This window comes from Leptonychotes weddellii, chromosome 11, assembly GCF_054177405.1.
Source record: "Leptonychotes weddellii isolate Sample4059 chromosome 11, ASM5417740v2, whole genome shotgun sequence".
In the NCBI taxonomy this organism is placed as follows: Eukaryota; Metazoa; Chordata; class Mammalia; order Carnivora; family Phocidae; genus Leptonychotes; species Leptonychotes weddellii.
In genome coordinates, this window is record NC_138379.1 from 63,012,700 (window position 1) to 63,024,791 (window position 12,092).

General features: G+C 36.5%; 2 protein-coding genes and 8 non-coding genes across 28 annotated transcripts in view; 1 reads left to right on the top strand and 9 right to left on the bottom strand.

Annotated features, from left to right (window-relative positions):
* CEP295 (centrosomal protein 295) overlaps positions 1-2,173 on the top strand; it is a 54,535-nt gene extending 52,362 nt beyond the window's left edge. For 8 of the 9 annotated variants that reach the window (XM_081799019.1, XM_081799022.1, XM_081799021.1 and 5 more), the window contains 5 exons: positions 1,171-1,267; positions 1,416-1,580; positions 1,664-1,769; positions 1,858-1,957; positions 2,048-2,173. In XM_081799019.1, the coding sequence (XP_081655145.1) occupies positions 1,171-1,267; positions 1,416-1,580; positions 1,664-1,769; positions 1,858-1,957; positions 2,048-2,086 (507 nt within the window). In that variant the 3' untranslated portion in view covers positions 2,087-2,173. The remainder of the gene's footprint in view (positions 1-1,170; positions 1,268-1,415; positions 1,581-1,663; positions 1,770-1,857; positions 1,958-2,047) is intronic. The other variant, XR_014138817.1, reaches the window with a different exon arrangement.
* The window catches only part of TAF1D (TATA-box binding protein associated factor, RNA polymerase I subunit D), a 212,190-nt gene that overhangs the window by 3,217 nt on the left and 196,881 nt on the right, over positions 1-12,092 (bottom strand). For 3 of the 11 annotated variants that reach the window (XR_014138819.1, XR_004075547.2, XR_014138818.1), the window contains exons 2-12: positions 10,464-10,640; positions 9,404-9,782; positions 8,077-8,252; positions 7,707-7,764; positions 7,158-7,330; positions 5,016-6,138; positions 4,757-4,791; positions 3,946-3,994; positions 3,600-3,637; positions 2,490-3,050; positions 2,141-2,247 (exon numbers count right to left, since the gene is read on the bottom strand). Coding sequence is in view for 1 of the 11 variants with exons in the window: in XM_006732962.3 (XP_006733025.1) it covers positions 7,184-7,330; positions 7,707-7,764; positions 8,077-8,252; positions 9,404-9,782; positions 10,464-10,522 (819 nt within the window). In the remaining 10 variants the exon portion in view is untranslated. Of the gene's footprint in view, positions 1-2,140; positions 2,248-2,489; positions 3,051-3,599; positions 3,638-3,945; positions 3,995-4,756; positions 4,792-5,015; positions 6,139-6,215; positions 6,896-7,157; positions 7,331-7,706; positions 7,765-8,076; positions 8,253-9,403; positions 9,783-10,463; positions 10,641-12,092 lie in introns of those variants that run through there. The other 8 variants (XR_004075548.2, XR_014138822.1, XR_014138820.1 and 5 more) reach the window with 8 other exon arrangements.
* On the bottom strand, positions 2,333-2,459 carry LOC115940830 (small nucleolar RNA SNORA25). Its single transcript, XR_004075559.1, has one exon. It is a non-coding gene; the product is annotated as a small nucleolar RNA SNORA25 (small nucleolar RNA).
* LOC115940832 (small nucleolar RNA SNORA32) lies at positions 2,832-2,957 on the bottom strand. The gene has a single exon (XR_004075561.1). It is a non-coding gene; the product is annotated as a small nucleolar RNA SNORA32 (small nucleolar RNA).
* LOC115940823 (small nucleolar RNA Z40) lies at positions 3,355-3,427 on the bottom strand. Its single transcript, XR_004075552.1, has one exon. It is a non-coding gene; the product is annotated as a small nucleolar RNA Z40 (small nucleolar RNA).
* LOC115940831 (small nucleolar RNA SNORA1) lies at positions 3,708-3,842 on the bottom strand. The gene has a single exon (XR_004075560.1). It is a non-coding gene; the product is annotated as a small nucleolar RNA SNORA1 (small nucleolar RNA).
* LOC115940829 (small nucleolar RNA SNORA8) lies at positions 4,065-4,202 on the bottom strand. Its single transcript, XR_004075558.1, has one exon. It is a non-coding gene; the product is annotated as a small nucleolar RNA SNORA8 (small nucleolar RNA).
* On the bottom strand, positions 4,899-4,970 carry LOC115940828 (small nucleolar RNA SNORD5). The gene has a single exon (XR_004075557.1). It is a non-coding gene; the product is annotated as a small nucleolar RNA SNORD5 (small nucleolar RNA).
* On the bottom strand, positions 5,119-5,251 carry LOC115940824 (small nucleolar RNA SNORA18). Its single transcript, XR_004075553.1, has one exon. It is a non-coding gene; the product is annotated as a small nucleolar RNA SNORA18 (small nucleolar RNA).
* LOC115940827 (small nucleolar RNA SNORA40) lies at positions 6,497-6,623 on the bottom strand. Its single transcript, XR_004075556.1, has one exon. It is a non-coding gene; the product is annotated as a small nucleolar RNA SNORA40 (small nucleolar RNA).

Consider the following 12,092-nt stretch of genomic DNA (forward strand, 5'->3'; position numbering starts at 1 on the left):
GAGCACTGGGTGTTATGCACAAACAATGAATCATGGAACACTTCATCTAAAACTAATGATGTAATGTATGGGGATTAACATAAGAATAAAAAAAAAATTGTTTGCAAACTAATTTTCTTCCCTTTCCTGGGTGCAAATGTGCTTAGAGCAACTGACAGCTGACAGGAGAGGGACGGACATTTATCTTATGATGCAAGGGTTGGAACTCAGGAATGAATTGATTCAATGAATGATGGATTTCGTTCCAAAAAAGTTCTGAGGCAGCAGAGCTCTAGAAGATAAGTAAAAATCGGACCCGAGGGCGATACAGAATGAGTGCTATTACTTTATGAGTTTATTTTGTGCGTGTCCTGAAGAAAAAATGAAGATGTACATCAAGTTATAAAACACCAAGATAGGTTTTAAGTTCTTTTAGCTGCAGGTTCCTTATACTTTTCTCCACTGCAAGGAAACCATTCCTCCTGGCTCACTTCACTTCTTAGAAGATAGTCATTGGAGGGAATTCACCATAAATTTAATTATTTACTAAGATTCTAGATTACAATAGATAAATTCACTGGTAACAAAACTAAGAAAAATCTAAGTCCCCACCCACTGTTTCAGTGTATTAAGAGGGAAACTCTTACAGAGAAGTCCCAGATTCTAGAGTACTACGGCAGGACCTTTTTTGTGGCCTGATACGGTATTAGATTATTTATCTAATAAATGACTCCACACCTAGTACTTGTTGCCATGATTACTGATAAGGGTAATTTGGGGAAGCAGGAGACAAGTAGAGCTGATGCAGAAGTGGTGTGGAAGAACTTGACAGGAATCAGGGTGGGGGGTGTGGGGAGCTTTTGGCTAGAGTAGGCTGGTCAGGTAAAGCATTTTAATAGGAATAAAGTCAATTTATTAAAACTTTCCCTTCCCAGAAAACTTAGTCCTATAGTTCAGATGTGAGAACCAGCACAAAGAAAGTAGAATAGGAACGAAGTGTATTGAATACAGATTCCTATACTGCATTTGCGGATTAGAGTGTAAGGCACTCAACTGCCTACCTCCCCCAAAGACCACATCTCTTTGTCTACCAAAGGGAACCAGGGCTTTAAAGGTTTAGAACCTGTGCTTGTGATTCTGTTCAGTGAGATGAAAAGTGGTAAATTTATCTATAATTTTTTTTGCAATTAGGTGAGTGAATTTCTGCCTCTTGTATCAGAAATAGAAACCCCGGATTATCCAGATGTATCTGAACACTGCAGCGAGGAGCAAGTGATCCTGTCTGCAGGTATGCCCTTGAGCATCTGAAATGCTTAGCGTTAAACTGAGGGGCTGGCAGAGTTCCTGATTCAGTTCCAGTATTCACACTGCCCCACAATAATCTTGTACACTGCTGGCACACACAAAAAAAGCTTCAACTTTTTTTTTTTTAACAGAAACCCCTCCAAAGATTATAGCTCTACCTGGGAGCTTACAAGAAGCATTTATAAAGAGGAAAAAATCATTTATGGAGAGATCCTCCCAGAGACAGAAAGAAATAAAGAATAAAATTTGTATTCCTGAAAATTCTCAAACCAAAATAGCTAAGGAGAAGCCTACAGGTATGTTCCACACAATCTGCATCAGGTGTCACAAAGAGAATGTAGCTTTGTAATATTTGCCAAGTCACTTGTTCTCTGCTCAGGCTCATCTGTGAGTCGCCTGAAGGGTGTGAATAAGGTTAAGGTTAGAGTGTCACTTCCTGAAGACAGAAAGACTGCACAAGCCCTCATGCACCAAAGGGCCCCAAGGTATAGGTGTGTGTATATGTGTGTGAGTGAATAGTAATTTACATTCCTAAAATGTGTGTCCTTAATTCTATATATCAATTTCTTACAGATCATACAATCAGTTAGCTGAAGTCAAACAGCAAAGGGAAGAGAAAGCAAAGCAAGATGCATATGCCCAAAACAGAGCAAGGGCAAAAGAATTTCATAAGGTGAGCTAGGCCCCCTACAATTTTTCCCTGTCTAGGGTATATATACTGCAATGGATAACTGCTAAATTTTATTTTTTATTCCTTCCACAGAAAACACTAGAGAAACTTCGAGCCAAAAGTACATGCTGACTTTCTACTAAAAGTATAAGGTTTTTTTTTTAATTATGTGCAATATAGGCAAAATTATTTAAAGTCAATAAATTTTTATTTAAGGAATTTTACATATGATTCCTTCCACTTCCAATCACCGTAGTTCCTCCAAAGTCAGAATCATAATCTTCAAAATAGCCCTGCGAACAAGAGTATACACACTGGTTAAACTTGGGAGACATTTCTTCTTTCCCACTTGACCAGTCATGGACAGAAGCAGCTAAATCTTGTATCTCCTCAGGAAAACATAGCACTATTGAGTAACTATTACATCCTATGGAGAATTCCAATATTTGGTCACAGCGTTAAGAGCTCTTGGTTTTAGTCCCACAAGCCCTCTTTGAAATGACCTAGAAGTTATTTTTTTCAAATGTATACATACCTTTTAAAAAGACCTTGTTCAATCCACAGTTGTCACGGTCAGTCCTACATAACAGAACATAAAAGTAAGGTTCCATTTCCAGAGATGACCATGTAAACTGAAGCCAGCCTCCGTCTGTTAAATCTATTGTATTACAAGTTGCATGGTTATTAGCAAGAGTGATTTAGCAAAAGATATTTGCAAGAGTAGAGATCTAGGCACGCACTGTTCAATATACTAGCCATGTATGGTCAGATGAGAATTTGAAATAATAGGACTATTACCAAATCACATATGGCTTCTGTTACATTTATACTGGACAGTGGTGCTGATCTAGCCAACGGAAATAGAACAGGGTTGATAAAATGTTCCCAATAGGCTGAATGCTAGCAAAGTAGCAGAAAGAAAGAAAACCTAGTGGGAAAATTTTTTTACGGTCATGTCCACAGCAAATGAGAAACTGCATTCTCAAAGCCTTGGTAACGACCATTATATGGTAAGAGAATTAACTTGCCAGAGTTCTTTCGGTTGGGCTTCTTCAATCTCCACTTGAATATGGACATTACTTCAAAAACTCCCCACCTATGGAAAATTTTAAAGTTTAGACTACATTTTTCAAAATGCACTTAATTAGGTTCCCAAGTATCCTGAAACCCAGTTCTGAACTAGTAGTATGTGCTGAAAATTGCAGACTTAAAACTACGTAAGGTGCAGTAATTGTTTTCAATCCAGTTCATTGAAGTGCTGGGAATACATACTCATTTGCATTCAAACCCCAACTGACATGAAATGCCCTCTGATTATTAACTCCAAAGGTAACTATTCCTGTTTCAGTTAACTTTTACTTAGAGCTTTTGCTGGAAAATACAGCAGATTTCATTTGGATGGATGTTCAGAAAGGCTAATTTCACTCAGCGCATTCAGAGCAGTTGAACATTTTGCCCATCATCATAACATCACAAATCACTGGCAAACAGTATAAACACACATTGTGGGCTTTTAACATCAAAGAGTTTTTGTTTTTGTTTTAAGTGGTGAGGTAATGAACTACCAGGATTAGCAGCTGTCAAAATTAGGTAAATAAAGGGATTCCATCTCCTATAACATAGGGCTTTTGAAGGGAAATCTTACCTGTAATCTTTGGGATCCAATGTCTTTACTCCAGGGCCCTAGAAGTCAAATTGTAGAAGTTCACTGATTAGAGATCTAATTGTTTCTAATGTTGAAAAGTCTTAACAGAAATGTTACAGGCCTCATTGTCACCACAACAACAAACTTGCTGTGATGGAAGCATAACCTGTGTCTCAATGTAGCCACATCAACAATTTCTGGACACCATGAACAACAGTGCCCATTTCCATCTAGAATGAGGCTTTACAGAAGTTCCTCTCAAGCTTATAATCTATACAAAGGTTTCTGCCTCTATAAGTCCTGCTGTTTTGCTAACCAGATGCTGTCAATAAAAGCAAAGCCTTACCTGTTAGGGCCTGAGCCTGGATCTGCCTGGTTCTCAGTTTCCAACACCCCTAGAAAAAGAGAAGCATTAGTTCCTCCTGAAGATTATCTCAAATTGAACAGTATGAAAAACTAGAGGAATACTGTTTCAATAAAAATACCAGGTTTTACATGCACAAAGCCAAGAAAACCAACGATGCCAGATACTGAGTTTCTATTGCACTGTCTCTTGAACACCCAGCAGGAATGAGCTGCTGAGGGCAGATACCATGCAGTGCAATCCTGACAGGTATGTAAACCCCTCTACTTCAAGGCTACCTGAGAAACTTCCCTCTAGAAATTTAAGTTCTTGTAATATGTAGACCTTTATTCCTAATTGCCACTCCAATAAGACATTACCTGCATCTTAAGTTATAAACCTAGCCCCCATTATCTTTCCTGTCTCTGTATAACGCACATACAGAACTATGAAGGGAAATCACTAAAAGAAATGATGCATTAGAAACAAGATCAGTTGCTCAGATTGTTAGGCAGAATTCCTTAAAAAAATTCAGTATCTCTGTTGTAACATATCCAAATATGTTATTAGGATGAACCATAGGAATTGTTTAATAAAGATACAAAGGGGGCATTTTCATGTTATTTCCTAGATAGTCTCTTCAGTTTGTCCAATTCTGTGTGTAAGTTTTACGGCAAACATTTTTACCAAGATCTTGATATTCTGTTGCATGCCCAACTACTGCACACAACAGTACGCTGACCTCACAACTTAGGTTTTTTCAGAACGTTTGGATCCTTAATAAATTTCAATAGAAATTAGATGTTCCACCTACCTCTAAATGTGAATGAGTTCAAATCCTATTCACCCCTACAGATAAAATAACAAAAAATTAAGAACAATTTGTGATTAAAATTTAAAACCTAAATATATGACTAGCATCCAAATTTTAACTGTATTTTTTAAGCTATAGCCAGCTCTGTCAGAATTAAGTTTTAGTTCATGTCTGTATCATTCAGCAGTTGAACAGTTAAATTCATCATCTGAACTGTAACAGTACCCCAAAGATTACACTGTTCCCGAAGGAAACTTACCTAAACCATCACACCCTAGAATTGTACAGATTGTTGGGAATATGCCAATACCTAAGATTTAAAAAAATTTGACTATTAGGTCTTGTACAGAGTTTTAGCAGTTAAATGTCTTGTAGTTCTTTCCCACAGATCTAACACATAGTTCTGTGAATAAAGGAAACCACACATATACTCTATGAGGCGTTTCCAACGATGTAGGTCTACAGAGAAAAAGCCCCATCGGGATAGACCTCAAGCATTGTTTAGTTTTAAATTGGAAGATTCCACAAGAAAAACAATTAGAACAGTGATCTGCTCTCAGTCACCGAGTTCAAAATTGTGCAAAAAGCCAAACATTTACAACAAACTTAAAGAAATCGTTCCATAAATTACACAGTAAGGATTTTTAAAATGCTTACAGGAAGGAGTGAGTCTATAATGAGAATAAAAACCAAATACTAAAGATAAGTACAAAGTAGCTACTATAGAACCAAAGGAAGGAAAAAGATTTCCGTATCTAAAAGTCCTGATTTTGGCAAACTCCAGTATCACAGTATGTTTTGTCTAGGATATTCCAGATTACAGCAGTGTTTAATTTTTTGCCTCACCTTAAAAAATACCATTATTTGATATCACGTACTAAAAACCAGAGGAAAATATTAATGTGGCTATATTTCTGTTCTTCCATTTATGAAATCACTGGAAGATAAACAAATTGTGTGCTTTTTAATTACCATTTGCATCATTCAGATTTAGGAAATCTTATGTCCTCTAGTCATTTCTAACATTACACTACTAAATCCTACACCTCATTTTAGATTATGCATTAGTTTAAAATTATGTAAATGTGTGGAATGAGAATATCTAATATTCTGATAATTTCAATATAAACTTAGTTTGTGGAGACCCTTTCCTGCTAGTAAAGTGAAGCTTGCACTTTACCACTATAAAATGTGTGAACCCTAAAATTCATTTTTCTGAAATGTCAAACAGAAATTGTAAACCAGCAAAATGTCTTTCAGTAATGAAACCTGTGGAGGTTTAAACTGTCTGACAAAGTACATTTCAACAAATCTAATCCAAATACTCACCTAAATCATAAAACATACCTTTAAAGTCCAGACATTGTATTCAAGTGAAAAGCCTAAAAAAAAAGCATCTTTGTTTCATGTCAGCATTGAAATTAGAATACTAATTCAATATAGCTGAGATTTCTCTTACTTTTTTTTTTTTTTTTTAAAGATTTTATTTATTTTTGACAGAGAGGGAACACAAGCAGGGGGAGTGGGAGAGGGAGAAGCAGGCCTCCCTACCAAGCAGGGACCCTGATGCAGGGCTCGATCCCAAGACTCTGGGATCATGACCTGAGCCCAAGGCAGATGCTTAATGACTGAGCCACCCAGGCACCCCTTCCCTTATATACCTTTAGTAATTCTACATTACTGGAACTGCCCTTCAGGTTTGTCAATATACCCACCATCACTTTAATCTGTTTCAGGGATCTTGTTCCTTCTTATATGTATCAAAACTCATACTGTGCCATGAGTTCTGGGTTGCAAAAGAGGATTTATTTTTTGCACTTAGTCTAAGTCTTTGTTCACAAACTAAACAAAAACAAGCACAAGTGCGATCATAAAATACAGCATATATTTACTGGCATAATCAATATGCAGTAGTGATAAGAAGTGGTAGCTGAAATAGTCTAGGTAACTAGTAATTTATTATGGTAGTACATATTTGAAGCTAAAGGTCACTTTTATCTGAATATAACTGCAATCAAAATGGTTTCAGGTACTCTGAGGAATGGATGGTTGGTTGTCCATCATTAGTGATTACTGTAATAAAGGTTTACAATCTCTGTACTTCTTTGAATGCTCAAGTGATGCTTTTAAGTGCTTACCCTGAAATAAACAAGCAGAGGCAAAACAGATCTGTTATTATTTCTCAAGTGATTATTTCTGCTACATGCAAGCCTCAATTTCTTCTATGTGTATAATTACACCGTTTTAAAGTATTTTTTTCTAGTAATTCTTTACGAGTTTCACTAACTTGGTCATTCTTTTTTTCTCCTTAGCAGGTTCTTTTTTATCACTATGCCAACATATGTATTTGTGTTCTTCATCTTTACTTTCTACAAAAAACCGTTTTCTCTGTTCTATTTACCTTAACATTCATATTCCTATCTCTTTTCAGGCCATTCTGTCCCGTCCAGTATTTTTGGACTTTGATGCTCTCTTTTTAGACAAAGCGGCTTCTTCAGTATATTCTTCTTGTTCTAAATACACATTCTTCATCTTTGGTACTTCAGAACTTATTATGAAATCATTAAAGTTGTCCTGCATAAAAAACACCAATTATTAAATAACTACTGAATTTCATTGCTTTAGTAATTACACATAACTGAACTCTAGGTTATTTATAATAACCTGGTGACTAAGGCCTGATTTTAAAAACCCAAATTCAGCTTATTTTTTATTAGAAAATCCTAATTAGACATCCTAATAGCAAAACATATTGAACTTATTAACAGTACTGAAAAGCCAACATTCTGACCAAGTATCCAAATAATCCCTATTTTTCTTCTTACATTTCCTGTACCAAATCCATTGAGCCTTTCAAAAATTAAGTTCAGAATCTAAGATAGTAACTAGTGGATTAAATTATTCCTGTACAACTGCTATCCTCCTGAAATGGGATAAAAATGTCACTTACCACCAATTTGATATCACATTCATCATGTTCAAGATTTGTTGCAGCCTCATCCTCTGTTCTGTAACATTAAAATATACCCTCAGACAACAAAATCACCTAGAACCCAGTAATATACTATCATGATATACAAATGAAACAGCAATACTAGTAAGGACAAAAATTATGTTGTCATGTATGACATCCCAAAATGGATGGCTCATGTGCCAAGCTCAAAGCTCAACTACAACCCAGATGGCCTTATTGTATCTATGCTCCCATCACTATTCAATAACAACAAATCCATAACATAATATGGAACAATTAACATTAAAATTTAAAAAGATTAACTCAATAAAACTTAGGACCTAAATTATGTCACGATTAAACTTACTCTGATTCTTCAATAGGAGAGAGAGAACCATCATCATCCAAGTATTTGTATCTACGACTGTCAAAATCTTCTTTTTCTAAATCTTCACCAACATTCATTTGTTTCAAGGATTCCTTGAGGTAGTATTCATACTTCAGCTTTTCAAGGTAGTTGAAAAATCCTCTTGCCACTGCTTGCTAAATATCAAAAGCACTTTATGTGTGTCTTACAAAATACAAAATTTTCTTCCATGACTTAGCAGATACCTTATGTTCCAAAATGAAAAGGATCCCTTTACCACAACTCTTAAGCGATTTTGATTTACTCACTCTGCCGTATGTGGATCACATACACCAGATGCTGGTTGTAAAAAGAATCCACTATCTACCTAGCACATTATCAAATTTACGTAAGTTGTTGGAATACCAAGAAAAACTAAGCACAAATCTTGTTTGGGAATTTCTAAAGACGTTTTTATTTTTATTTTTTTAAAGATTTTATTTGACAGAGAGAGAGAGTGAGAGCAGGAATACAAGCAGGGAGAGCAGGAGAGGGAGAAGCAGGCCTCCCGCTGAGCAGGGAGCCTGATGTGGGGCTCTATCCCAGGACTCTGGGATCATGACCTGAACCCAAGGCAGACGTGTAACGGCTGAGCCACCCAGGCGCCCCTCTAAAGACATTTTTTAAAATTTTATTTCATTTTATGTTAGTCACCATTCATTACATCATTAGTTTTTGATGACTGTTTATGTAGAACACCCAGTGCTCCATTCAATACCTAAAGATGTTTTTAAATGCAAAGAGAAACAAATCTCTTATATTCACATAATCAGCTTAAAACATAAAAGGTTAGTATTTTTTCACGTCACCGATTCTAGAGCAAAATATTATAAATTATGCAATCATTTAACTCAAGTATTTGAGAGTTTAATGCTAAGTTGTCAGGCAATTCTGTCAAAATCAAATACTCAGTATCTGTAAGAAAATGGCCTCTACTAAAGCCACTACACATGGAAGATATGTGTGGGTTTGACTTAGGTTACTAGAAAACTGGGAATCACTTGAATTTTAGGGATGATACTTAAAGACCTGATGAGATCAAAGGATTTTATACCAACAGCCTTGAAGCACCTCATATATGGGTATATTCATTGAAACTGAATATACCAGTGAAGAATCCACCCAGAATGGGTTGGTCTTGAAGTGGCAGATAAATCGGTACAAAAGGATATTATCAAAGTCACAGATTCTATGTTCCATGCACATCTAAATTCTAAAAGTGGCTAACAAGTCATTTCAGACATTTTAGCTATATCTATTCACACATATAAAATGCTGACTGACTTACCTCAAAGGTTAAAATTTTTCTCCAAGGTAATGGTTTTCTTGCACTCTCGGATTCTAAAAATGGGAACCCAGATCCTTTATCTTGAACTTGTTTCTTATTTATTTGGGAACGTCTAGTGTTTTTTCTCCCTTTTGGTCTTCCTCTTGATCTTCCTGTTGGTTTATATTTCCTCTTTTTACGTTTCTTTTTTTTGAATCTTTCAAAAATAGCTTTTAAAGTCAATGGTCTTGGTTCGAAAGATGAGTCACTAGATGAATCCCTTGCCTGAACACCTTCAGGTGAATGAACAAACTTTCTAGTAGGGTTTCTTTGCCCCTGTTTAGGGGAGTAAGGGACATACTGAGTTTTAAATAAGCTGCTACCAGAAGAAGAGTTATCACTAGAAAAAAAGGGGAAAAAATTAATTGCACTTTTATATTACTGAATGCTTATTACCATAAGGTGCTTTTCTTCCACAGACCAAAAACAGGAAAACATGCTCAGGATAATTTTTTAAAAAGATAGGCTCAGGACTACACCAAGCACTTAGCTCGGACTACCTAAAATGGACCATAATGCCATGATGCCATAGCACTTACCAAGATAAATAACAGAATTTTAATTTCCAAAGGCAGTCTTGTTTAGTGCTAGAGCTTGCTAAATAAAACAAGAGTAGCCTAGCAAACAGATACTTAATTTGAATACAACAGAAATGCTGATTTGATTTCCTAGTGATTATTTCCATCATGCCAGCACTATTGTAATGTGCATTATCCCAACAAGTTGATTTTTAAGCAAGATCCCCCACTGATGTCTATTTTCCTGTTATAAGATTAGGATGATTTAGCCAGGAAGATACCAAATTGGCCCAGAGAATATTGTTTCCCCGGGGTTAAGAATGTATCCCACTGTTAACTACATAAACTGGAGACCTGTGTAAAACAGGTTTTCCTTTTCTTTCCTAATTATTGAAAATTACCTTTATTGCTTACCCAGTAATAAAAATACAGTAAACCTTATCAGCAAATCTAACCAGTTTTGCAGTAAAAATCTAGTGGTGGTTGATTAAAATAGCACTTACCTTTCATTTTCAATTTCCACAGCTGAATTAGATGCCATTATAGAGTTAAAAAAATTCATTCCTGTTACATATTCTCCCAAGTCCTTCTCCAAATTGTCTTATTCGTCACTTATTTGCTTCAGAGTTTTGACAATTCGGTAAACGTGATGTAGTTTCTCTGAACAAATGCCAACACAGCTAGTATCCCAGTAATACAAAATTTGATGTAGTCAGATTATGTCACTTTTTATGTAAATTAAGGCAAAATCATATACAAGGCCCTTAATATTTTTATGTAGGAATCATCCATTTCAAATCAAATTCTAAAATCTAGAAACTGAATTCACGGTTTCCATTTTTCAGTTGTCTTCTCAATCTTATCCAGTGGAGTAAGATTCCAGAACAGTATTGTCATTTCCAAAAAAGTATTAAACATCTTCCCATGATACAAAATGTAATTTTACTAACCATGTAATGTACAATTACAAGTATTCACATACAATTAATGGCCAAAAAGCCATTTTTCAAGAGCAGATGGGAACTTCTTGGAAAAACTTTTACATACAAAGCCAGAAGGCAGTGTTGCCTCAGTGTATCAGGAAAAAGAATCACGATTTACTACCTCAATCCAATCTCCTGCATTTCCATTTGTAGCCTCTTCTCATTCATGCTATGATTCATCAGTCACTGTGAAACCTCTTCCTTGGCATATTATCTCTTTGCCACTATGGGTACTAATTAACAAGTTCGGAATTCTCAAACTTCAATGAAAGACTAATAGACCACACAATGGTGCCCTTTGTCTTTTTATCCTTGGAAAATCTGACAATAGTGGGCGAAAAAGCGAAGAGGTCTTATTTTACCTAACCTTATCTCCCTTTCAAGGGATACCAACATTCTTCCGTTTTTGTCTTGTCTTTACCTGAGAATGACAACTGAGTAGTTAAGAATGGAATCCTAGGATAAAATGACAAATATCTCAAATACAAGAAATCATCAAGGTCAGGTAGAGATTTGCAAAATGTCCGATGGAGTCGTGGAAATTTGATGGTTATGTTTTGTTGGTAGTGTTTTAAAATGCGAAAACCTAAGTATTCGTGAAATAACTGCTCAAAAATGAAATTTAACAAAAATTGGGTTACACGGCACTAATGGTATACCAGAGGTTATAGGTGTCTTTTAAATATTAGCACATGACTCCAGCACAGTGGAGTTAACTCAAAAACCAGTTTTCCGGAAACCGTGTAGAAAACATTCTAAGGAAGTGTACTTCTTATCCCAAGATTCGGCGAGAGGCCATGCGGCGAGGTAGCGCACTTACTTAGAGTTATCAATCCCTCCAACCACTTACTATGCCTGACCTTGGGGGCGAGTGCCTCCAGGGAGCACCTCACCTCACGCAAGAAGGCGTCAGAAATGGTTACCTCGCACTTACGAAAATTCACAAAACGTGCACTTGTCCGGAATGCTTCATTTTAAGTATCCAGACACAATGCAGCACGCCTATGAACGCGTAGGTGTGGCTACAGTCCAGCCACGAAGCCCTCAGCCCACGACCGCGAGCCCTCCACCCTCCGGGCCTGCCTTCCGCGGCTCGAGCCAACCGAGCAACGCGGGGATCCCGGGAAAAGCTAGCTCCTCCCTCGCTCA